General features: G+C 39.9%; 1 protein-coding gene across 4 annotated transcripts in view; it reads right to left on the reverse strand.

Annotated features, from left to right (window-relative positions):
• Window positions 1–1,191: 1,191 nt before the first annotated feature.
• Window positions 1,192–26,642, reverse strand: part of LOC103150967 (pleckstrin homology domain-containing family G member 5-like) — an 80,910-nt gene continuing 55,459 nt past the window's right edge. For 3 of the 4 annotated variants that reach the window (XM_007570753.2, XM_007570752.2, XM_007570754.2), the window contains 17 exons: window positions 26,398–26,458; window positions 26,105–26,196; window positions 25,883–26,019; window positions 25,377–25,540; window positions 11,413–11,592; window positions 9,549–9,716; window positions 7,581–7,676; window positions 7,184–7,384; window positions 6,493–6,603; window positions 6,224–6,373; window positions 5,999–6,136; window positions 5,774–5,893; window positions 5,554–5,686; window positions 5,210–5,325; window positions 4,930–5,084; window positions 2,552–3,574; window positions 1,192–2,457 (listed from right to left, as the gene is read on the reverse strand). In XM_007570753.2, the coding sequence (XP_007570815.1) occupies window positions 2,448–2,457; window positions 2,552–3,574; window positions 4,930–5,084; window positions 5,210–5,325; window positions 5,554–5,686; window positions 5,774–5,893; window positions 5,999–6,136; window positions 6,224–6,373; window positions 6,493–6,603; window positions 7,184–7,384; window positions 7,581–7,676; window positions 9,549–9,716; window positions 11,413–11,592; window positions 25,377–25,540; window positions 25,883–26,019; window positions 26,105–26,196; window positions 26,398–26,458 (3,055 nt within the window). In that variant the 3' untranslated portion in view covers window positions 1,192–2,447. Of the gene's footprint in view, window positions 2,458–2,547; window positions 3,575–4,929; window positions 5,085–5,209; window positions 5,326–5,553; window positions 5,687–5,773; window positions 5,894–5,998; window positions 6,137–6,223; window positions 6,374–6,492; window positions 6,604–7,183; window positions 7,385–7,580; window positions 7,677–9,548; window positions 9,717–11,412; window positions 11,593–25,376; window positions 25,541–25,882; window positions 26,020–26,104; window positions 26,197–26,397; window positions 26,459–26,642 lie in introns of those variants that run through there. The other variant, XM_016681077.1, reaches the window with a different exon arrangement.

The raw sequence follows: 26,642 nt of genomic DNA on the forward strand, positions 1-26,642 counted from the left end.
CCCAATGAATTGAGTAAGTGCTTTGACAGAGCTAAAGTAATGTTTTACCTCTTCTCCCACAGATCAGCTTTTAATAAAGATTTAGAACACATTACATTGTTGTTTTAGCAGATGTGTGGACACAACAATGAATACATTCACAGTGTAAGATTAACTAGACCCTTTAAACATTTTCACATTTTTCTAGTAATATCCTAATATGCATGAAATAAGACAACTTACAAGTAACTTTTCAGCAAGAAATAGGAACTTAAGTCAAAAAAGGGCGAGAAAGTATTTGTGTCACTGCCAGATTATTTAACTTATACAAGGCATTTTTCCTAAGTGAAATAATCTGCCAATGGAATTAATTGTTAATTTTCCATTAACAATAATTTCTAGATGCTTGAAGGCACTGCTTTCCATCTGTTCAAATAATTATACCAGTATAGACATGATGAAAATGTCCAGTCATCATCAAGTGCTGAGGAAGGAGACAGTTCTGTATCCCAGAGATGAAAGGGTTTGGTCCAAAATGGGCAAATAGACTCCAATTAAAAAAAGCAGAGGAAGTCGTTCCTTCAAAATAAATATTAAAATGCCAGAACACAGTTTGCAAGCGAACACAGGAACAAAGATCTTCATTTTTGGATGTCTTATGGTCTGATGAAAGTAAAGTGGAACTGTTTTGCCAATATAACTATAGCTACTTTTGGAAGAAAAACCAAAAGTAGCAAACTGCTCCTAACTGTGAATTTTGGTGGACATGGACAACAACCCTACGCATAAAGCCAAAGTGTTTACAAAATGGCTTAAGGACAACAAAGTTCTCATGGAAGAGCAGCCCAGAACTTCAGCAAACTGTTAGGAAAATTTTGAAGGTTAATAAAATCTGACATTCTCTCATTACTGTGGCGTTTAGTAAATATAAACTACTTTGGTCATTACAATTGACCTAAAAAGGAAGGTTTGGACTGATTTAGCTGCAAATAGTGAGAAAAAAGGTGTGTGTGTATGTGTGTGTGTAGGTGTGTGTATGTGCGTGCGTGCATTTAAACTTCTGGTTTCAACTGCATCTCTTCTGGAATACCCCAGAACATGCTAGTTTCCCACTGACAACCGGTCTACACCAAATCCAAAACAGACGTGTGGATTGATAAAATTCTGTCTATTTCAATATAAACACAATGACTGTATTGAAAACAAAAAATTTAAGGTATTTTGTAGGGTTTTTTTTATTATTTCATAAGACACTTTGTAGTCATTCCTGAAAGAAAAGACATGATTTTGGTTCTTAGCATGTTAATGCCTGACATGACAAAAAAACCAAAATATTAACAAAAACCATTTACAAATCATGAAAGCAAACATAAACAAAATCTTATATATAAAACATAGCAGGGGTAATAAATATTACACACAGACAAAAAAAACAGAAGTAAACAATTTCATTTACCTATTTGGTTTGGGCAAAAAATAAACAGTTACTGATCTGAAAAGCTTTTGTTTTTATCTCCTGGAGAAAGTTGTTCAGCTAAAGCTCTGCAGAATAATCACCACAAACCTCATTCTTCAACCTGCTAACATTACTCAGAAAGAAGCACGTGTAGTGAGACTTTCCTTTCTTCTTGTGAATCCATTTTCATTTTTCTTGTGTGCGCCTCAAGTCGAAACATGTATAGTGCAGAAAAAAAAATACCAAAATGGCTTCAGTCACCCATTTTTAGTCATCAGTTCAGCAAAAAACGCAAACAGTAAACACAAAGTTGAAATTAAGCTGAAATGCGATTGGCTTATTTGGACTGCTTTTTTTGTGGTTGTTTTTGTTTTTAGTTTTTACACAGGCCTCCCATCTTTGGGTGGGTTTGCATAATCAAAGGAGACGGTGATCAGTTTCGGTTCAGTCAAGAATCGAAAACGCATCATACGCAAGCGACTCATTACATGGCTGAAAATTTCACTTCTTTGTTTTGTACTTAAAACTGTGCAATAATTTCCTTTGTTGAAGCAAATCAGGAGCAATACAAGTGTCCAGGTATTTTTTTGTTTTTTGTTTTTTCTTGCCAACACACAAGCGTATTCAAGATTTGGTGTCTCTTTCTTCAACTCGTGCGTGAGAGGAAGGGAAGAGTTCCATGTCTCCTGTGTGGAGTGCAGGGACGAGGCTGTCGGACCTCCGCCTGGACGTCTCCTCGCTGCAGGTTCCAACCCTCCAGTGCTACTTCTCTTGCAAAGTGCAGGCAGTTAATGACCCCTCCCTTTTTGTTTGAGGAGTCCAAAAACCAATGAAATATAAAAAAAAACAACTAAGTGATTGTTAATGTATAAATAAAAATGTCCAGAATAGCAACTGCAAGGGAGAGGGCAGTGTGACAAAGAGTGCATCTGTGTCTATAGAAAATCAGTCCATCCAAACAAAACAAGCGCCAACCCTTGTGATGTTGATGTCGCTCTGCCGTTTGGAAAAGTTATACCTCCCTGGAAAGAGAGAAATAAAGATCAATAGGCATGTTGCTACAGATGTAAAATTATCTAAAATCTGCAGTTTGAAATTTCAAAAGCAGCGACTTACGATGCCGTCAGCGTGGAGTTTAGAACAAGAGTGGTGCGTATCTTGTAAAGCTGAGCTAACGTTAGCTTCTTGTGCTGGGCTGGAGATTTCCTCTTTTTGTTTTTGGGTGAATTTGTGTCCTCCGTCGTCGTCGTCGTCTCGCATTTCCCATCTGCTCTGCTAGACGGCGCCGTCTCCCCATCCGGCACTTCTTGTGTCTTACGGTTGAGCATGGCCTCGGCCCGGCTCAGGCTGGCCTGCAGTTTGTCGGAGGGCATGCTGGAGCTCAGGCAGTCTTCGGAGCGGTTGAAGCCGTTCCGCCGCAGCTCCGACAGGCTCTGGCTGTGAGCCAGAGAGGACGGGTCTACGTCCGTGCAGTCCAGTTCCTGGGACTCAGAGTTGAAAGAGTGCGTGTGGGACACGGGGTTTTCCTCGCCGTGGACTCGCTGCAGGAGGTTGTCCTCCGAGCGGGAGAAGGTCAGAGAGGTCAGCCTCTGCATGCATTGAACCTTGGACTGCACAGGAGGCCGCCGGCGAGGTTTGGTTGACTGCACCACAGACAGCTGGGATCCTACAGATGCATTCTCTTCCTCCTCCTCTTCTTCTTCTTCTTCCTCTTCTTCTTCTTCCTCCTCCTCCTCCTCCTCCTGCTCCTGTTCTTCCACTTTCCCATTTTTGCCAAACTCCACCTCCTGGTCTTGCACTTCCTCCACCTCCTCTCCCTCACTTTGGATGGGTTGCGGCCTCAGCTCCTGCTGAAACGACTCAGGAGAGAGGGTACCATACGCACTGTCCATAGAGAGCGACCGCCGCTGCGGATCCAGCTCCTCGTTCTCCTCCTGAATCTGTCCGATGTAAATGATGGGATGCACTCGGTAGGTGGGCTGCTGGAGCTCGGACCTGTCTGACAGGAGAACCAGGTCGGGCTCCGAGTCTCTGCCGGAGCATTCCTCAAAGTTTGTGCTGGAGGCAGGAGATTGCTGGTGCTCAGTCGGCTCATCCACATCCATCACAGACAGGGTCTCGGTCGAACCGTCTGATTGGCTGAAAAGACAGGATTTTGAGCTTTAATAAAAGTGGGTGTCAAAAATGCTAACCACAAGAGTGAAGTCAGGGATGACCAAAGTAGGCTTGGATTAATTCTGTGCAGCCCACCGAGTGCATTTCAAGAATTATACAAATTTGGCCCATCCAGCACATGTGTTTGATACAGATAAAGATTTTCTTTAGTCAGGGTAAAATTATTACAAGCATAATTGTCTTACAACACAAAGTATTTTTTTTTCTAACCAAGTTTTTAGAAGTACAAAAAAAACTTGATTATCCAGAGACTTTTACTGAAACAGCTTATAAAACAAGATTAGCTAAGCAGCTCCATACATCACAGTGTAAAATCATTGTACATGTCAAAGAACTGAATGTTCCAGTTCCTTATCTGCCTTCACAATGCTTCTCATCTTTTGACAGACATTGCTTTTGGCTATCCTTGAACTTCTTTAGCTCAGGTTATTTTTGACATCGTCTAGTCTACTTCATGTTGTCAGACAGGTCCTACTTAAGTGACTTCTTGATTCGACAAGTAATAGTAATTGAGCCTACGAGTCACTATGTGTGGCTGTACAATAGAAGTAATTTAATATTTCTTTTCTTTGCAGAGTGGAGCAGGGCAGCCACCGGAAATGTTCTTGAATAGTATAGTAAAAGAGCTGAAAATAAACTACAGTAAAATGATATCCATGTTATTCTTTAAACCTATTGTAGTCCTTAACAACTTTGTCTGAAAACGTTAAAAAATTGAGCAATGTTTAAAAAAATAAAGGCAATTAAAAAGTACCAGTTTAAGAAGTTCTTATTAGTTTTATTAATGCAATATATGCAGAATTATTGCAAAAAGGAAAATCCTTTTTCACCAAGTAATTGTTTTGGTTGTGCACTAAGTGCTTTGTGGTGTGATTTTCTATACAAAATGAATTAAATGCATTGGACCTAAAGGCAAAACTAAGTTTATTCTTAAAAAAAACCAACTAATTTCCTATAGTAAATATTAAAAAAACAAGTTATTTTGTTTTGAAGAGTCATGTTCCGTTTTTTTGTGTGTTTTTTTTAAAGTGCTTAGCTGAACCGACAGCAAAAAAGGCTTTTAGGGTTGTAAAAGTTGTCAATCCCTGACTTGGGTAGAAAACTTTTCATAAATTGTCATAATAACCCGATTGCAGTACTTATTAAATAGGGTTAAATTTGAAAGGATGCAACTGACTTTGAATCTGCAAGCATTATTACATTGAACTGACTCTGTATTTAAGTGCGTTGAGACAAAATAGTTTTGAACTGGCACTAATTAAACTGTGCTGAACAGAATTGGTTGAAAAATGAGGCCAATAAGTGGAACATCACAGTACCTGGAGTTCTGCTCTTCCTTGTGCCGAAGGATCGGGGAGCTGGTAGCAGAGTTGCTGCTCTCATCTTCCTCTTCCTCCTCATCCTCGGCTGTGCATTTCTTCTGAATGTCCTGCTGCCGGAGGACTTCCTGACTGCGGAGCCTCTGCAGCTGGTTCTAAAAGAAATCACATAACGTTAAAAAACAAAACAAAACAAAAAAACACACAAAAAAATAATAATCAGACCATCATATAAGGACTGCAAATCTCTCAGCTGAAATGGGAGAACCATTTCACCAACCTGGACATTGCAAATTGCATCAATCCAGCTTCGCCCCTGGGAGGCGCTGTTGGCTTGGAAAGTGTAAGCTGCTACTGCACTCTTGAACTCATTGAGGTAGATAAGGGTAAAAGAACCTAAAAACACAAAGAAATGCATAATGTCAGTGCCACAGACAGAAAAAGATAAACACTTAATATTTTTATTTTACTGCTCATATTTTGGCATTTTATGCAGGACATTGTTACAGTTCCACCATGTTGCGGATTTCCTGCTTTCCTCCAATTCACATTTCCAGACAAAACAAAACATTTGCATTCTAAATACTAAAATCTGGCCAAAAAAAAAAAAAACCTAGCGCTCACCAGGATCTTTGAGCTCCTTACAGACGATGTTGTGAATGAGGAGAGGCTGTCTGATAATTTTAACCTTTTCAACTCGTTTCACCGGTTTGGTAACTAGCAGTAGGTCGGTGAACAGGAAACAGTAGACCTCCATCTGCAGGGCAAAAGTCAGAAACCAGGTGTGACTTCAAAGGGCAGAGCGCGTCGTGCGTTTACAAGCGGTCGTGTGACTCAGTCTTACCCTGCTGTCCTTGCCCTCTTTCATCCTCAGAGCTCCCTCCAGGTGCAGCTGTCGAGTCTCCTCCGGTGACGTTTCTCTCATGGGAGACATTAGATCGAAGCGGTTGTACTCTTTGAGGATCTGAAGAGGAGAAGACCCCACCAAAAAAGAGAGAAAGCGTGAAGCAAGAGCTTACATAAAGCCTCATCACTGACAGCTCTGTGGTGTCATAAATTAGCTTCTTGCCTTCTCCACTTCTTCACTGCTGCCCTCCACGGCCTCGTAGGAGTCTATGCGGGCGGAGATGGTGGCCAGCTTCTGCTGCTCCTGACGCTGTCGCATCTGCGAGTCCACGCTGTTGATGAAGCTCTCCACTGTGACCAACTGAAACACACAAAAATACTCATGTTCAAACCTGATGCAGGGTGAATAAGTCCCAGTAGGAACAGTAATGGCTACCAGGATCCTCACCATGCTGCTAACGATGTCGCGGGCCGACGGCTCGTCAGTTTTCTTCAGTATGCTTTTCAGCAGGAGGGGATACTTGGTCAGTCTCTGATGAGGCTTTGCCAACATGTCGGCCAGCTTCAGACGGTTACACTGCTTATGGGTCTCTGCCCACTAAAGACAAAGGCAGGAAGTCAAGCGTCAAAAACACAGGAGAAGGATGAGTGTGTCCGATCAGGGCATGCTGAAGGGATGTAGAATCAGCTTTATGGGTGGCAGAGTGGAGTACTAACCGTAACGTACGTCCTGAAGGGCTCGTTGTCCCTGAGAAGCGTGCGCATGTACTCCATGCAGCTCTCCTCCTCCATGCAGTAATGAATGTATGGCTGGAACCTGGACCCAAACTGAAAACATAAAGGCATAAAGCAGATATTACCACATCGGCAAGGGGGGACTCCTTATTGCTTCTTTAGAGCACATCTTCCAGCTCCGTTTTGTCGCTTGTTGTACCCATCGGATGAGTCGGGTGCAAATCATCTGGGATGTGTGATTGATGGGAGCAGAGCTGCTTACGCATTTAGCTGTGCAGGACACTGCACTGGTTACAGGCTAAACTTATGCACCTTACTTTGTTTCTTTACTCAACAAGGCAAACTACTTTTCCCCCCATTTAGATTATGCATAGATTAACACAAAGGCCTTCTTCTTAGTTTTCTCTGTTCTGTATGTATTAAATGTGCCACTTCAAAGTTTTGAATGCAAATTTGATGCTTAATGCTGGGTTAGCTTCAGGTATAGAGCACCTGAAATCACGCCGCTGTCATGTTTTTCCCGTAACTGTATGTAATAAACCTGGTAAATTCTCAAAAACTGAACTCATTTGTATTGTGCGTTTGTTTTTTTTTCTCTTCACTTTCTCTGTCTTTTGGCCATTTGTTGCAGATAGAATACAAGCTTTTCCAGTATAGTTTAACCACTACTGACCGTCCTGAAGCCATCATGGAGGTGAGTCGGGTCGAGCAGGGCCCGGGCCTCCCTGGCCTTCTTCAGAACGGGCAGCATGACCTGGTTCCACAATGCGATGTGGAGCCGGACTATCTCCTGGATGTTGCTGAACAGTTTGGTGGGTTCCACATCCGTCAGCAGGCCGCTCTCCTGCAGGTTCAGCAGCCCACACTGGAACAGCTGGAGAAAATGGCATTCAAGTTTACGGTTTACTGTAGAGACGGAAATAAATTTTATTACTTCAAAATCCCAACGAGGAAGTGATTGTGTAACTTATCTGCCAAAATACAGATGCATCTTGTTGCACAACACCCTGTAGCAGTATGTGGACTTTTTATGTGCGGCGGCAGATTACAAAAGCTTCCTTTGTACTTACATCAGTGATGACTCTGAGTTTCTTTATGTAGGTGGCTTCAGTATTCAGCAGCTCCCATATCGCCTCCTGCTGGTGGAACTGTCGCTTCGTCAGCGTCTACATAAAAACACAAAGGTTTTCTTGATGGGTATGACACATTGGGCCCACACCTTTGTCTCTGGAACTTTGTCTACAACTGACTAGTTTACCGACAGCCACCATAAATGAGTTTCAGGTAAGTTCCAATGAATTTCATGGTAAAAAGAAAAAAAGGAGAATAAACCTGTTAAGTATTAAGCAAAGATTAAGGAATCATTTTATTTTTCATTCTTATAAAGAGATGAGCAAATGTTTGAGCATTTAGATAATGTTTTCTAGGTCCGTGTTAAAAATTGTCACCAACTTCTCCATATAAAAGATAAATAAAGATTAAAATAAAGGATAGAATTCTAATTTCATAGCTTTACATAATATTTGACTTGTTTGTAAAGACCAACTTCTCTTGCTTTTAAGGATATACAACAGAAAAATAAAGAATCTAAAGAATCCTGCCACTTATGTCTGAGAGAAGCTCAGTGACAATACTAGATATGTATGGAAACTATGTGTTAAGTTTTTCCACAAGTGAATTATCCAGCGGCTTTATTTTCATTTCTTTCCAGCTTTAATTTAAAATATTGCTGCCTTCCATGCAACACGGAAGCAGGATGTCAATACTCACTTCTTCTGGCTTGCAGGCGAAAAGCTATTACTCAGTGGTTATGTATGCAGCGTATTCATAATTAAACACTAATATGATTCTCTGTACCAAGCTAAAGTAAAATGCTAAACAAAAACATATTCATTTTTATCCCAGCAGTGAAGTGGAAACATTAAATTCCAAAGGCAAACCAAAGAAAGTGGAGTTACAATTAAAAGTGGATCACTCAATCCCATAAACAAGAATAATATTCTCCCATTTTCCAGGGTTATCTCTGAGCAGCACTACGACTATGACTGAGTTATGCAGCTTACATAACCAGCCGTCAGCAGTAAATCTCCCATAGGAGGGAAAATACAGCAACCTGGCAACAATCTGATTAGCCATATACACATTAACAGGCGAAAGCAAATGACAGAGTAAGATGGATGTTATCGTTTCCAAAGGCATTTACAGCTCCAACTGCAATAAGCCTTGTAAGCTTTATTGCTGGAATACAGGTAAGAGGGGAACAGACAAGGATGGATGATAAGGAGGACACCATTTGATCAGCAGCATGGTTTGGTTGAACCACACGAAGGAAAATGTTGCTCAGAGGTAGAGGTCGACATTTATCATATCTTTCATCACTTAGGGAAAATTTTCTTATAGGAATTTTGATTTGTTGTTGTACATTTCAATTAGTGATGGTAAATAAAAGAAACTGACAGAATCATCAGTAATTTTTATTTTTGCTGTTCGACACTGTTCCACGCAAAAATCCATCAGTAAATTCAAAAATATGATTAAATGTAGCTATTGTGTGAGGCCTAGTGATGTAAATTACACTTTTTAAGTGAAAAAGTGTGAAGAAGCCTGTTTTAAATGGGGTTTTTTTCCAGGAAAAGTATTTAAGTTTGTGGCGTTATGAATGCTGTCAGACATACAGTTACACAAAAAAATAAAATAAAATGTAGTTTTTAAATCATAGTTATATTGTTACCACAATAGCATAATTGAGTATAAAATAAATAAATACAATTACGAGAATGTATGGGAATAAAAAGTCACAATATATAAAGTTATAATGCTACGACTTTATTCTCGTGTTATTTCAACTTTATTTTTGTAATTTATTTATTGGTATGGCTTCAATGCTCAGTCTTACCATAGTACCATAAAATATTAAGATAAACTTCTAAGTCCATGATGCCCACCCCTACACTGAGGGACTATATCACCACACATGGGAACAAATAAGGAGAAAATATTTTGCTTACAGTTATTAGACATGAACAAAGTGTTCGTACCTCTGGATCGTCCAGCAGCGTCTTCCAGCTGTCCTCCATGACCAGGTTGGCCTCCTCCTCTCCCTCCCAGGAGTCGTGGTGGAAGGAGAGCTGCCGCGGCACCTTGGGCAGCCCAAATAACGAGTAGGAGTGGAGTTTGCTCTGGAGCTGCTCGAGACGGTCCAACTCCTGCAGCAGGAAAAGTTTCAGATCAGGGCCAAGATTGCATGCTAAGCTCAGTGTTTTTATGCTTTAATGGCGCCTTGATATTTAAATCCAAACGTAGCCACTGCTCAGCTCTTTGTTCAAGCTGGCAGCCTTTACACAGTTATGAAAATGAGCTCTGTGCATTGAGACCACTTTAACAATAGACGACAGGGGAGTCGGGGTGAAGGCTACAGTTGGGCAAAGAAGCTAATTATAAAATAGTCTGCAGTGAATTTAGAGAGAACATGATTAGATCTGAGCTTATTTGTCTGGTTTTGAGACAGAATGACTGACAGCTGCTGAACCCTGCAGTACAGAGGATGACAGAGGTCCAGGTTCTGGTCCTGAGAGAGCTAAAGGGGGCAAATCGGCTAAAACAGAGATGAGTCTGGAACTGACAAATGACTGATTGCGTCTCTGAACGACGTCGGCAGATGTGCTGGATGCGACCGCAGGGTTGGGTTGGACATTTTTAGACGCTGGCACAATGCTCTTCATTTGAGTCAAAGTGGATTAGAAATGTAGATAAAATGAGACAGAGGTCTGAGCAAGCAATGAGCTTTAAACCAAAATTTATCCTCAATGGTTTCATATAGATAAAAAAAAAATTAAAAAAAATATGACCTGGTTAACTGAAAATAATTTTAAGTTTGATTTAGGGCTGAAACGATTAATTAGATCAATTGTGATGAATCAATTTTTTGAAATAATTGTCAATCACTTATTGACTGTGTGTTCTCTGACTTTGTATTTTTATGGGGTTTTTTATGGAAAGCACTTTGAACAGTATTGTTGCTGAAATGTGCTATGCAAATAGACTTGATTAATTGATTAAACCAATAATCGATTAATCTGGAGTATGCAAACAAAAAGAGGCCATTTGCTGAAATAATAGTGAGTAAGCCAAAACTCTATGAAATATCTCCATTTGGCATAGTTTTAGCTTCACTGGGTTCAAATCCTGTAAAATAATCTACTAAGCACCTTTTGCTTTTTAATTATCAGTTAATCAAAAAATAATTAGTATACTGATGTTAAGCAGAGCAGACAAGGTTAACCTTTCACATTAGAAACATTTTAACTGTAGCTGTATCTTTTCTACAAATGATAAAGCGTTCACTGAAGAAATGCTTTTATTGCATTTTAGGCAATAAAATGTTTATTTTCATTAGTGAAAAAGGATTTGAAATATTTGTACTTCTAATACTGTATAAAATAAGCTTAAGTGCTTAAATGAAAAATCTACAGCAAGTGCAATTTTTTTATCCACTTAATAGTCAGGAAAATCTGTTACCAAAATAATCAGTTGCAGATCTAGTTAGATTTCTTTAAAATCTAAGAATCCTTTGGATAAAACTTAGTGAGCAAAGGCTTTCCCTTCCACCTACGCATTTCCATAGCAGCTGCGAGGAAAGTAAGTAAGCCAACAAGTAAAGAGACTCTGAAGGGAAATGATTTCACCAGGGCTGGCGGGATGTGGCCTTCTGACCTCCTCCCACTCCAGCCGGCTACTGTTTTGTTTGCTTCTGAACGCTTTCCTAATGCGAGACACGTCTGGGCAGCAGACATGTTCCCCATAGCTTTTAACAACTCATTTCTGGGGTAAGAGAAAGCGTGCTGCTTTGATCGAACCAGCAGGCGCACCTTCTTGGGTTTCACACTCTGGGCTCAGCCTTACCTTGCCAAAGGGCCCCGCTCCGGCGTTGGAGCCGAACAGGCCGCTGAAGCGGCTGGCGGCGCGGTTCTTCCAGTTGTCCGGCCCTGCCCCGACGGCGGGCAGCTGTCCCAGAGCATCCTGGGTCGGAATGTTGGTCTCCCCCAGGAACTCCGTCATGTTCTTCCTCCGTCGAGCCTGACCCTGACAGGAGACACACAGATAAAACTTACAAGATGTACAGTAACAAAACAGAAAATGAAACAAACAGATCACTTATTAGCAATTGTGTCATTTCAAGGGGGGAAAAAAAAAAAAAGATTCCAGTCAGGGAGTTGGAAAGAACGGAATGAGAAAAATATACAAAGACAGGATAAGCAGGAAATCGGAGGGGATTTTCAGGGCTAAGGATGACATCAACTGGCTCGTTAAAGCCATCCTCATGTTGGGACACAAACAGGAGAGGGAAGAATTGACACTTCCTCCCAGCCAATGCTCATGACATCACAAGGAGCAGGCAGGAGGTTGTTCCATAGGAACAGACGATCCGAGTTTGGCCATTGTTCCCCCGTCCATTGTTACCCTGTCAGCAGGCCCCGTCGCGTGGCGCGCTCCTACAAACTCCGTCCACTTTACGAGCAGCAGCAAAGTAAATAAACAAGGGGTCGCCTCGGTATCAGAGGAAGCAGTTGTTTTTGTCGGAGTGTCAGTGCTGAGGAATCTGCTGTTGGTGGCGGTGTGTTTGTATGTGTGTCCCTGACGGGGGGAGTCAATGACCCTCACCTCATTAAACAGGGGATGGGGAAACTTTACATTCCAGGACACTGACACCGTTGCTGAAACCGGCCGGCCGTTCCGACAAAATTCTTTAACTGATCACCCCCCCTCGACTAAACAGAAACGAACAAACACACACTGTGCAGTCAAAACATTGGAAACACCTCCCCCACCTCCACTACACACACACAAATACTTTTGCTTTCAGCATCTTGGTCAGACTCGCAATAAAAAAATGTTTTTTTGTTGTTTTTTAAAATTATGATTGAGCTGCACATCTGGACTTGGATGAAGCTGAAACTGCTCTGATTTGTTTTTTTTTAATCAATCCAAATTTTCTTTTTTCTTTTAAAAATTAGACATTTTAATGTAACCAGTATGTGCTGTAAGCTCCTTGATAGAGGTATCAGTATTGACTGACATAAAATTACAGGATTATCCCAATTCCAGCATGAAAGCGTGCACTCTTAACTTTTACTGAGCTCCATGCAAGGTGGAGCAATGAACATGCAGTGTTGATGCATTTACTGAGAGAAGTCAATGTTTTCAGCAAGAATTGATGAAGTTTAAACAATTTGTTTAATATGTTTTTCACCATGTACAGCCAGAACTCCAACACACACAAAAAAAAAAAAACACTAAAGAAAAGCTATTGTGTTCTGCATTACTGGACAGAACACGATACAATCAATCATGTTTTTATATATAATAATCTTTGAACGAAGCAACTCTTTTTTTTCTTTCTCAACCCCATCCCTTCTTATCCGTTTTGATGCATTTCAGATACATAAAATCTGACTTTTAGTCAGTATTTTATCCGTCAGTCACTAGTCAGAGATGCTTAGGGATCCATAGTGAATTGTTTGATTTTCAGCATTCATTTTGATTTTCTGATTACTGACCATTCAGAAATTCCAGAATCTGATTTCATTTTGTTCAGTGAACAAATCAGCCAAGATACAGTAATTGGTACATCCTTGCTGTTGATGTCGTTAGTGAGACACTTGAAGTCGATTCCAGAATCAATAAAAGTGTTTAAAATGAAGTCAGTACAGAAAAGATATAAGAAGTTATTTAAACAAAAACTGCTTTTTAAGACATGTTCAGGCTTGTCCAAGGATCATTAATGTTAGAAGATAGCAAGAGAGAGCAAGAGATGCAGCAGATAACAGGAAGCTTAATCACAGAATGAGAAAAGGGCTTTGTTTAATCTGGTTGAACAGATTCAATCTTATTGAACAAATTAAACAATGTTCAACCAGTTGGATCGTCCTGGATCACACTGGAGTTGGAAATGTTAGGAGTATTTTGAAAATCCAGCAGTTAATGTAAAGGTCAACATTCTTTTGGAAATGCAAAATTATGGTAGTGGTAGCTGCTCTAATCGCTACAATAAGATGGGAAAACCAGTGGGTAATCCTTCTGACTTTGTTATAAGATGAACACAGCTCTCGGTCATACAGTGTGAAGCTCAATCTGCTCCAGATGTAAATAAACACCACCAGTAATGGCAGGGATACTAGAGAAGGTACTTTGAATGCTGCTTTCTTCTTATATTATTATTATTATTATTATTATTTTAAATAAAAGAACATGCAAAAAGATGACCAGCACATAAATTAGTGATCAACACAATAACCTGGATGGTGCATCTTAAACACACTTAAATCAATCATACTACGAAACAACCTTATGTTTTATCTGTGAGAAATTTTTTGCAAAGTAGATTAGCAATGTAACTAAAAAGAGACAATCTGTCGTTCAGATAGAAAGTGCTGAAAACAGGAAAGTTTGCATCCATTTCAGTGAAAAGGAAACCAAAATCGAGCCATTTTGGGTTTCTTTTAACAAGTGGAAGAGGATGCAGGTGTCAGGAAGTCCACATGGTAAGAAAGACAAAACCTGGACCATTTCCCAGTTCGAGCACAGCACTTAAATCCTCACTCAGTATAGAAAGCAGACATGAGAAAGTTTTGAGCTAATCTGATCCAACATAAAGATAACAAATTTTCTTCCTGAGCACTTTCAGCAAAACAAAATGTTTCCATAGACTAAACCAAAGTCTGGAAGTTGCAATTAAACAGAGGATAAAAGCCATCAACAGTTTCCCACCATAGCAATGGAGCTTACCATTGAAGCCAGAGGCATGTCAAAAGTAACAAAAACCATTCTAATCCTTCAGAGGGGTTCATGGACCGCAGCCCATCCTCATGCCAGCTGCTGCCCTCACTCAACGTCTCGCCTCCTCCTTTTCCACTTCCACTGGTGGGAGTCTTGTGTATCCACTCCTTCACCCGGACAGTTCTTATGAAGATGGCAAACCGCTAATATTTCCCTAAAAGCACTTCAGAAAGGCTCCAGCTGACAAGATCCAGTGCCTCCTGGTTTAATCTGAGTCCTGTCAAGTTATCCGACCGGTCAGTTGGCGGACCTTCTTCTGACGCGTCCAGCCTGCTTACATTTCACCCGAACACTGGTCTGAAGTCATAGCAACCAGGAGGATCCTGCCTCATTGTGCTGGCTCTTGGGGAGGCTGATCTGAATATCTGGAGGTGGAGTCAGAGTGTGACAGCTTGCAGGCAGGGAGCTCCTCGGTCGAAACAGCCGTCCCGGTGCTTCTGACGATGACAAATGCTCTGTTTGGCACTTTCTTCAAGCAGCCACGCCGCTCGTGTCTTGCAAAACACACCCGTTTCCATTTTTTCAAGATGAGTATTTGTTCATAAGGAAGAAGCTTACTAAAAAACCTGAGACTTTCACAAGGGGTGAGCATGTCATTTTCGCGACACGTCCGCCCCCGAGGCACAGTCTTTGTTCTCAAGAAGCGTCTGTTTTTCTTAGAGACCTTTGAACAATGCCAGGCTACATGGCAAAAAACAAGGAAAGAAATTTCCAAATAGCCAAACAGGAAATCCCCTTTGTTTACTTGTTTCAGCACATTTAATCGGCTGCTGTAGTACAATAGATAAGCACATTGAGCTCCCCGCCTTTCCATCAGCAGCAAAAAAAAGTTTGAACGCCTTCCAGAGCAGAGAAGTATACCTCAAATATAAACAGAGATATTCTGTAATTTATTGAAGATATTACTTCAGGTCAGTGTGCTGCCAAGTGGCCCATGAGCCCCTCTTGAACTAACATTAAGCAGCTGTATTCATGTCTGCCTGAATAATTGTGTTTACAGGGTCTTTGTTGAGTCTACTATGTAAACTTGTCCATGTAGAGGGAAACAAAAATACTGAGGCTTTCTCCATTTAAGTCCAGTGGTTCTCAAAAGACCATAACACAAAGTTGACTGACATTTTTACACAATAGTTCAACACGATATGGACTTTATTGTTATCTTATGTCATAAAAACAAATGGTGAAAAAGAAAAAAAATAACTTTCTGTCCATGAGCATGGAAGATTGTATGAAAGGTGAGATTTAATTATGCATTACATTTTTACTAACAGAAATGTTCCCTGAAGTCATAATTCTTACCAACATTGACTTCAAACTTCAACAAGGTCCCCATGCAAGTAAAACTTGGTGATGACTGCAGATAAAACATTTCCTTTTTTAAGATTTATCATACTAGATGTTTAACAGTATTATGCAATCTTCAGTGAATGTGTTGGATGTAATGTTTGAAGGCACTACATGCAGAGACTTACATCACATTTAGCTTTCATTGCCAACAGTAGGAAGCATGGTCTCCTTAGCTTGTTAGCATGCTTTCTTAGCCAATAATTGTTAGCATGCTTGAGAACAATTTTACAATCTCAGCAGATTTACAAACTGCATCTAGAGAAATGTTTACTTTACGAGATGTTTTTGATTAGCTTTCATTTAAAGCAGAGATAGGTGTGAACAACTCAATTTTTGCCTTGCTTATGCTAATTTGCTTTATTTCACAGTTGGTTAGCTTTTTATTTACAATGCCAATTGCCGATACCAAAACTTTTGAACACCTCTAAAGGAAACCACAGGGAACCATGAAGTTAGCAAAATGCTGAGTTTAACTGGAATACTTTGTTTTAATTTTATATCAGTTCAAGATCCAAGTTTTAATTTCAAAGGTAAATATCTTGCCAGATGAAGAGATTCCTGGCAAATCACGTTATCTTGTAAATAATTGTGTCAGGTTTTTATTTTGATACCACAAAAGAAGTCCCAAACTATAACTATTTGGGAGCCATTGTTCTAGGTTAATGAAATCAAACTGAGCTTGGAGTTTTATCTCATCTACCGCAGCTTGTGGCATTAACCTCACCCTGGAAAAAGCAAAAATCTTTAAGCAACCTGATTGAATTAAAATAAGTGGTGAGAAGAAATCTGCTTCAACCCCCACCCTCTCACTCTTCTACTCTCCTGCTGTGATGCCCCCCTCCCCAATGGTAGTCATCTGATAACAGCTGGCTTTGATCATGTGGGGGGTGATTAACGATCAGAAAACAATGTGACACAGACTTTCCTGAGAACTCGAACCCAAATCGATCCAGTCAAATATAAATAAAATACCCCCATCAAGAGAGGATGACCAGGAAACAAGAACCATAAAAGGCCTCGGTGGTCTGGATGTGCACAAAACGAGCAGAGCAGCACATTTAAATAAAGCAACACAGCAAAACATAATCTCAACCAAACAAATGTCACAAGCTCCCAGTTGCATTCATATGAAAAACAAAAACAATACCATTCGTCAGTCATGAGTATAGAGGCATCTACAAATTGGCTTTGGGACAATTGAACTTTACTACTTAATTTGCTCATTGAACTTAGGACCCATGTAATTAAAGCCAATGCTCGTCAGTTTCATTTCTTTGTAAGGATTGGGTTTCATGAATTATAAGTAGCTCGAAAATAGTCCAATTTTAAGCGGAAGCCAATAGTACATTTATCAAAACCTTTGTTTGCGCTTTATTTTCATTAGCAGTGATTCTGATCAACTCAGATTATGACCCCTAATCAAAATAAAAGTCATCATCACACAATAAGCAGATTCAATAAAATTATTTTAAGCCATCTGCGGTGGAAGTGGATAAAATTAAAGAACGACTGGGACAAAATATCAGGTGGCAAACATGTATTTTCCATATCAACAAACTAAGGTATGAATTGACCAAAACTGCAATGAAATGATATTGCCAAAAGGTGAAATAACCTGCATCTCTGCAAGTCTCTCACCTGAGTGAAATTTGCCGGTTGTGTTGTGTCGGGAGGCGGCGACTCGGGGATCTCTGGGTCCAGGTGCAGCAGGTCCCAGCTGTGCCAGGATGTCAAGCGACTAAAACGAACCATTTTCCACAGAAAATATGGGAAATCCAACCAACACCAAGGTTTAAATTTAGTACTATCTTCTGAGGGATCAGGAGTAGATCGACCTCCACAAGTCAGGACAGACCCATGTGTCCAAGTGCATAGGTGGGAGAGCTCTGTGAAGCATTGCCGTTTCTTCCTTTGTGTGGCTGCTGGCCGACCGGAGCCTGCAGATAAGGTGTGCTGCAGGCCAACGGTCACACAAACAACAATCATAAAGGTGTGTTTGAGCCTTGCAGTAATCTCCACCTTCAGGCATTAAGAGAAAGTCTTTGTCTTCCAGGCTCTTTCTCGTCAACACACACAATATTTATCTCCACCTACACCATATGAGGAAAATACAGCTTTCTGCTAAATGCTAATATAATTATTAGGTGCTAGCACACTGGGGTAGTTTCATGCTTTTCTCATTATTAGCGTAATGAAAGAGCAAGTTGCCAAACATGAGTCATTAAACTGTTCCCACGCAAGCAGTGGCTGGGCAAACTGGATATTGAAAGCAGAAACTACAGTGAAGGGAATCCAATTTTAGATGCAAACAAAAGAAGATGACGATGGGTGATTCACAATGTTTTGGAATGTGAGCGAATTATGATCCATTATTCACAAGAAAGCAAAGATTACAAATGGTAATCCATGTCTAGAACTGACGAAGAACTGTTTAATACCAAAACATGCTGGGTTTAATGCTACGTAAAAAATGCAGCGGATGGGTTTTCACAAAGTAGAGCTGACGCCATGGCTAACAATTATACGTCTTTCACTGATGTTTACCATGTTAAACAGCGTCTGCCCATGACAGATTTCTGTTCAGCTACTGCTTTTTATGGTCACATAAATATTTGACAGATTTTCACCAGATGAAGATGGTTAAAGTTATTTCAAATATCAGTTTTCAAACGATTAGTTTTTGAGGGGAAAATGGCTTTCCCAGCCAACCTGGCCTTGTGTGAAAAAGTAGCTATGCCCTAATAACTGGTTATGTCATTCTTGAGAGCAAGAACTGCCATTAAGCATTTTTGGATAACTCTCATTCAGTTTTTACATCACTGTGGGGGAATTTTTACCCACTTTTCTTGGCAAAATTATTTCAATTCAGCCACATCGGATAGTGTCTGAGTATGAAAAGTCTGTTTACGCATGTTGACTGGATTTTTGTCCAGACCAAACGTATTATTTTACCCAAGACACAATCTGATAGCAGTTTTTTCTTCTTCAGGACTTTCTGAGCAGCATGGCTATATCAATTTAGTCTTGCAGAACCAAAGAACTCAAGACCATCACCTTATTAACACCTCCTTTAGTTTGGAAAGCTTTTTTTGGACTAACTTAACTGCTTTTGTATTTGCTCTGATCATATTTGTCTGGTACTGAAAGAGTTTGATGATCTATATGTAAAAGGGCACATACTTCAGTTTCACATTACATCTTTGTTAAATTGTAGATGCAGTTCAAAAAGTAAAATCAAAAAGTGGATGCATCTCAGATCTCCAAGTGAAACTACAATATTTATTCATAAAAAAATATTAATTTAGGTGTTTAATGATGAGCTGCAAGCCATAATCATTACAATTAGCCTACGGATTGTGGTATTCAAGCATATTAATAGAAAATTTGGTGGAAGAAAAAAAGCGTGGTAGAAAAAGGTGCACAAAGCAGACAGAACAACATCTCACTTTTCAATTATATTTTAAAATATTGTGACGAAAATGCATGTTATATTTTCACTCCGTAGAGTGTTTATGCAGTTGTGTCTTAGTGAAAATCTTTATAACTGCAACAACATTTTCCAGTCTGCCTGATGCTGATTAAGCAAATGTCATTTGAATCTATAATAATGTCAATAAGGCCATCCATCCCAATGTTTTTAGGTCAGAGTCACATTGCTGACCCATATGGTGTAATGTATAGAGTGAAAAGATTCTGCATTATCAAGTAACAGCAAGCAATTAATAAATGACAAAAGCCATGACAAGCATCTTCTGCCAGGCAGACGACTAAACGTGACAAAAACTGAGGCTGCTCTCAAAACCTGAGTACAACAAGTCACTAAAACAATACAGCCATAGTCTGTCACCTGCTGAAGGCTTTTGGGCTTTTTGACTCATTGCAGATTTACATCCTAAGGCTTCTAGGTGCTTCTGTGACAACTGACAGATTTTCCCAGAACTGAGTCATTTAAAGAAACAGTATCCATCTTTCCTGTCTGTTACACAGCAAACTCACCCAGCCCTGAGGCAGATCCAGGAGTATCGGTGTCTTTTAGTATGAGGAGGTAACTCTTAACATTACTAACCACCATCTACTGTTGACTTTTTATATTATGTCTAAAAATGAGATCAATAAAAACAGTTTTATGGGAACAACAAACATTTTAGTACCTTTCTCACTTTCTCAGATGTTTCACTGTCTAACTTAATACAAACATTGTTTATTTTGAAAAGTTAGTCATAGAAGAAAGAAAGCTTTTGACTCTTAGTGTAGTCATTTTGAGTAAACAGTGGATGGCTCCACATGATTTAAGAGACAAAACACAAACCAGGATCTGATTGTTTGCTACTTTGGGCCCTACAAGTGAATTAACAAAGTAAAAAAAAAAAAAATCATCAGAAATGGCCTTAGAGAAGCAAGTGCTGTTGGTCATTTCAAAATAATTTTAAAACACTCCACAGGGATGGATCTCCCAGTGGGTCAGACGATGCAAAGCTCGGAAAACAAGAACACAAATCAAAACCGAAAGGTCTTTCTTAGACATCACAAGTTACAGTCAAGCATCACAGTTCATTACAGTTCAGTCAGATAAGTTTGACTGAACAAGTTTGGCTTGTTTAAAAAGGCTGCCTAGAGAAAACTGTGTTCTCCAACAAGATTATGATCCACTTAAGTCTGTTTCTCAGTTACAAGACAAGTAGAACAAACTGTCAGGGAAAAAAGGAGGTCACACTATAATGAGTACCATTTTGGACACAAAGCATGGTGGTGGAGGGTTGATGATTTGACCTGGTTTTGCACCTTGTGTCCATCGAGCTGTCCATTAACATTTCTGTACGTCAAAGTATTCCAGAAAGAAACTAGGCCAAAGTTAATCAAGAACTGGGTAATTAACATCTTAAAGCACTGAATCGCCACTATTGGCTAATAAAAAATAAAAAAAAAAGCAAAGAATCAAGCTATTGCAATGGCCCAGTCAAAGTCCACATCTCCACTTTCCTGAAATGATGTACCAGGACTTAAATAAAGCTGGGCATAAACGAAGGCCTCTTATCCCCAATGATCTGATGAGGAATGTGGGGAAAAACATTCCTTCACTGGAACTAAAACTGATGGAGACATGAAGGAAAAGAGCTACTGCTCATAATGAATCATGACATTTCTGGTTTTCCCCAAAGACTCCATTAACTGTCTGGATGGGAGTTTAGATGTTACTGAACAAAACTACAGAGATTCAACCGGCACCAAAATGTATTAAAGCTATAAAGAGCCTGCAGTACATTCTGCAGTGTGTGTGTGTGTGTGTGTGTGTGTGTGTGTGTGTGTGTGTGTGTGTGTGTGTGAGACTGGTGATTTATTGTGGGTTTGAACCTTGACACACACATGGAGGATCCATTAAATGACAGATCCACTCCTGGGAAAGCCAGCAGCCTCCAACTGAACCCGTAATGTGAACCTAATCACAGTGATTTGTATCTCTGGATCAAATAATGTCGCCGTGGGTTTACAGACACCACCCTGCAAGATGCCTGATTCACATAAGCCAATCATGTTTTTGCTAACTGCTCCATGGCAACAGATAGATGGGAGGTTTTATGATCTGGCCAACTGACAGCGAGCAAGGATCAATGTACTGCACACGCTTATACACCAGCTCTGGGCTCCAGACGACAGAGCTATCTTTATGACGACTATAAACCAATCTCAGTTTCAGTTTGTTGAAACAAGCACGATGAAGCAACAGCACCCTCCACAATTACTGGTATAGGTAATAAATACAAGTAAAAATGTCGTAATTTTAACCTGACATGGAACAATTTTGAAAAATCCAGCCTTTGATTTATTTAGGATGAAAAGAGTCATGTTAATAAATAATTAGTGGCACTCTTCTTGGCTCTCCAAACAATTCCTATAAAATTTATAAATGTGGGCTGCGATTATTTCTGGCTGTTTTGTACCTTTTTCTATGACACTTTTTCCTTCCACGTAATTTTCTATTGATATGCTTGAATACCACAATCTGTAGGCTCATCTTTATTATGGCATACAGAAAATGAAATATAGACCAATACCTAAATTTATCAGTTTTTGTGTTATGAGTCTATATCAAACTTTAGCTTTAGGACTTGAAGACCTGTGATATTCATTTTTTTGATTGACATCTTAATTTGAGATGTCATTTAGTCCTTAAGTTGGTCATAGTGTCAAAATTGCAGTTATTTTATTCTTGTTTAACTTGATTCTTATCGCATAATTCATCACCCGAGATGAAGATTAAGCTTTTCACCAACAAACCGTCCAAAAATTTAGCTTAAAACGGCTGAGTTTGAGTGAAAACAGCTGTTCGCAAATGTTAAGTACGGTGGATGATATGTGATGCTGTGGGCCTGCTTTGCTTTCAAATGCCTGCAAAGTGTCATATTATAGCTTTCTTTCTGCATGATAATGATCCAACATTATTCAATGTGTAAAGCAAAAGTGTTTTAAGGGTTAAAGACTTCACTTTAGCAGATGTGTTACATCTCCTGCTCCGTGTCTGGAGAGCTGGGTCTCCACTTCTCCATTTGGAAAAACTATGCAACCATAGCCAGTCGCATTAACCCCTTTGCCTAATGAATGCGGCGGACATTAGTAGAAATTCTTGTTGGGTCTTCACTGTGACCTCAGATTCCACAGAGTGAAGCTGTAAAAGTTCAGGTCTGAATTTATTTTATGTGTGGATTAAAAATGATCTGCAACAGCACAAACACTGCAGAAGGATGGAATATTTAACAATGGAGGGACAAAGGGTCAGCAGCACTTTATGAGGTCAGTCAGCAGGAGATGAATGCATCTTTGACCAATCAGAGGACTTGGCTCAGTGTCTGTTATAAAATAATTTGAATCAACAGAGCTCCCAGCAGCCAATCACAACACTGCCAGAGATAGGAAACTGTAATATTAATACAATAAAAACATTGAAATTCAAATTTCAAACAAAAGAATATCTCATAAAGTCAGCACATGTTGAGTTCCTGCTAAAGAAAATCCTTTAAGGATGCTGAAGGAGTGGTGAGGAAAATCTGCACAAAAATAAAAACTCAGAACTAGATTTGATCCGTTTTGGTTTTATGAACTAATCAAAATAACCAGGGAATAATTTGAACAAACAGCGACCCCTGCTGACCAAAAATGTAAAAGCAACTTAGAAGTTTGTTGAGCTTTTCCTGCTCCATTAATTCCCAGTGGAGCCATTTGTTTACCTTCATGTCTGGCTGACATTTTGTCTGAGATTTTAAAGCATAGCTTTTCTCACAAGATTGTTTAATTTTATTTTATTAAAACCTGACAGCAAATGATGTAAAGTGCTGGTATCTTCTATTTTTGAAGAAAAAAATATTAGTTTAATCTTGATTAAAAGTCAAAATGAAATACAATGAAAGATCCAACACCACATGGATGGTCCATAGTACAGTTTTTATGTATGCAAATAAATTCACACACTCACCGGCCACTTTATTAGATACAACTGTTCATCTGATAGAAACAACTCAATGCCTTTAGGTATCTCAATAAGATGAAGGCGATTCGGTGAAGTTTAAAACATCAGAATGGAGAGAAAAGGAGGATTTAACTAATTTTGAACATGAAATGGTGCCAGACAGGTTGGTCTGAGTATTTCAGACAGTCCTACACTGGCAGATTTTTACACTTTGAACAAGACATTTTTCCTGTAAGTGAAAAAACCTGCCAGTGGAGCCATTTGTTGGGAACTAGTACATTTCATGATTAGCGACTTAAAAGTTTATTTATCTTGCTGAACTGTTACTATCTAGGTAGATGTGTATTAGTTCAAGCTAGATTAAAATTCTTAAGGTTTTGTGCTTTTGCAGAGCTGAACAACAAAAATGAGTTCGCTGTACTCCAATGATCACCACAGTGACCAGATCTCAAGCCAACAAAGCATTTTTAGGATATTTCTATCATGGATCTCCATCCCAAAAAAAAATGCAGCAACTTTGTGATGTTGTACTACCAATATGGACCAAAGTCTCAGGAATGTTTCAGACAACATGCTGAATCTATGCCAAAAAGAACAGAACGGGGGGGAAAAAAATCAATTAATGTGTCTTTTCGTAATATTATTCACCACAAACCAGAAATAAACATTTTTCCTTTTGATAGCTTTTAAGTTTCAGCCTTGCACAATATTTTAGTAGTTCAAGTTATGTCAGATTTTTACTGTGAAAAGTAAAAACACACAAAATCTACATTCTTGAAATCGATTTTCTAGTTTTGAGTTGTATTTATTTGAAATTAGAGGGCAGAAATCTTTGTCTTATTTTTGTTGTTTTAGTTGCAAAATAGCACATTTACATACCTTGAATAGAAATGGATTCATAATTTTATCCTTGCCATCACCACTTGATTTGTCTGTTCATATCTTTTAACAATGTATTTTAGTGCCACTAACAATCGAACAGAAGTAACAGTTTTCAGGTAGATCACAGCCAACCTGCTGTAAGAAGAGCGCTACTGCCACCCTGAGGAATAAACTGGAATTACTTCCGGTTTAAACTCCACATTCATCGTCAGTAAAGCTGACGAGTTCTTACACGAACATCAGGTAGGCACATTGACATTCGCTGTCTCATCAGGGAACATGTAGTGGTTTTGGGCAAATTAACAAATGAGACACATGATGACTAAAACTAAACTTTCCTGGGCAACCTCCAATGTTTATGTCTCAGCCTTTATGACTAACCTTGAACATTTAGCTCCACAGATGGCAGGAAAGTGCTTTTACCGAGCCCCCACCCGTTCGCCCAGAGCAACAGACATCTGGTTTACAGCTTGCACACGTAAATGCAAAATCCAGCTCACCTGTGGTTAGGTGGCTCTTGACTTTTGAGAAAGGTGATTAACAACTTTGTTTTAAGCACTTAAAAGGTCAGATGACGGGCCTGATTAGCCTGAACCCGAGCCAAACATGAGAGAAGTGAGAAGTTTGCTGCAGTAATGGATAACATAGGAAGAAACTGAGGGTTTGGGTTGAGATTTCTGCAACAACAGGTGTGAAAAAAAAAAGTGATGTGATTGATGTAAAGTGCATTTTTTCCTTCAACAGGGTCAATTTAAACAAATCTCTTTGAAACAGAAGTTTCTTTTCGTGACTTTGACACCAAAGCCTGGTGCTGCTTCCAAAAGGCTTAAAACAGGTCAGCGATTTAGGAATCACAACTCAGGTCCTGGTGTCCCTACTTTCCACAGCCTGAACCTGCTGGCAGCCGGCCTCATTTCCAACCTTTATGTTCTGCAGCCAAGTAGATCAAGAGGCCTCAGTTAGCCTCTTAGCCTCTCTCATCAGTTACAAAACAGCCGCTCCCTGTGGCTGCAGGAAGCGTAGAAGTACCAGTGAGCGTTTCAGGGTCCACTAATCACAACAGCAGGCGATAATGAAAAAAGAAAAGGAAAAAAAAAAAAAAAAAAAAAAACATCCACCATGCTCATCCATGAAGATGAGGAAGGAAGAGGTTTTATGGGACGGAAGGAACAAAAGGGAAGCTATGGAAAATCGGGAAAAGGTGTGGTAGAACCAAACAGTCTGTGGGAGTGTCTGTTTGTGTTCAAAATGTGTTTTTGAGAGCTGGGAAAGTTAAAAATAAGGAGCCGGAGGAGGTGTGGCGAGCTGCAGCATGGCAAGAAATAAAACATGAACTCACCAGCAGATCAATGCTTTCACGGCGTCCCAGAGACTCGTGTGCCACCTTCTCTCTCGGGGTGAGGATGTAGGGGCTCTGGCCGTCAGGGGGCTTCATAATGGGCAGGCTGTGCGACCGAAAGTCCTTCACACCCTGCGCCACCTTCCCCTCGTCACCGGGACGTGCTGCACAGACGAAAATGAGGAAAAGCTGTCTCAATTTGTGCAGACTAAAAATATATCATGTATGTACCAAAAGAAGCTCTATCTGCCATAGTTTCTGTGACAGAAAATCCTACATTGCATAGTAGCAACATTTTCCACAAAGCAAGTTTCAAACATAAGTGAATGTTTATCAATGTAAAAAGTCCTCTAGAGATTTTTTTTTCTTAGAAATGGCAATTATACGTTGAACTGTCGTCTTTCCTTGATTAGTCAGTTATTTGTTATGACCTGTGAATGGACAAAAGTCCAGTGAGTTGGACAGAAGATCGGTTGTTAATGAAAGGTATGGTTGACAGTTTTTACCTTTAACTTTGAGGTAGTGTCCTCCTAAGCGATAGGCCTCGAAGTGCAGGGACAGCGGCGTATTGGACTGATCAAGGAACAGGTCGACCCGCGACAGCTCGATGCCATTCCTCTCAAACACTGGACCTAAAACCTCTCTGACAACACAAGACACAAAGACGTTTTGAAAAAACACTTTTAACACAATTGATTTTGCTCCTGCCATCATCTGACTCGTCTAACCTCAGTGTTTTCTTTTTCATAGCCGGTACAATCTCTGTGTTGATGTCTACGTTGAGGTCAAACTTGAGGCTGAAACACTCTTTGCTGGGGTCCTGCAGAGAGCAGATGGACCGTTAGGCCACAGTGGTGTTTGTTCCCGGCTCATCCACAGGGGGGCTCCTTCTTTTTGAGCCGTCTGACTCGCTCAGGTGAAGGACAGTCGTGTGGAACCAGAATGAATATTTTCTAAACTCCCGTTAAAAGAAAACTGCTGCCCCGTTTAAAACAAAGACACAAACAGGAGAGTTACTTACATCAGTGTGTCGTCTCCTTGGCTTCTTCTTTCCCAACTTCATCCCCACCGTTTTACGCTCACTGCAAAGCAGTTGCAAAGATGAATCATTATAAAAATCAAGCGCCAGCTCTTCAAAACAAAAGAAACTGCCTGCTGAAAGTCAGCACGACGCTTAAAAATACAAGACACACTTCTCATGGCCGTAAATGATCCTCCTGTAAGAGCATGAGAGGCAGGAGGAGTGCACAAACACTAGCAGGACAC

This window comes from Poecilia formosa, unplaced genomic scaffold (genome assembly GCF_000485575.1).
Source record: "Poecilia formosa unplaced genomic scaffold, Poecilia_formosa-5.1.2 Scaffold268, whole genome shotgun sequence".
Taxonomy (NCBI): Eukaryota; Metazoa; Chordata; class Actinopteri; order Cyprinodontiformes; family Poeciliidae; genus Poecilia; species Poecilia formosa.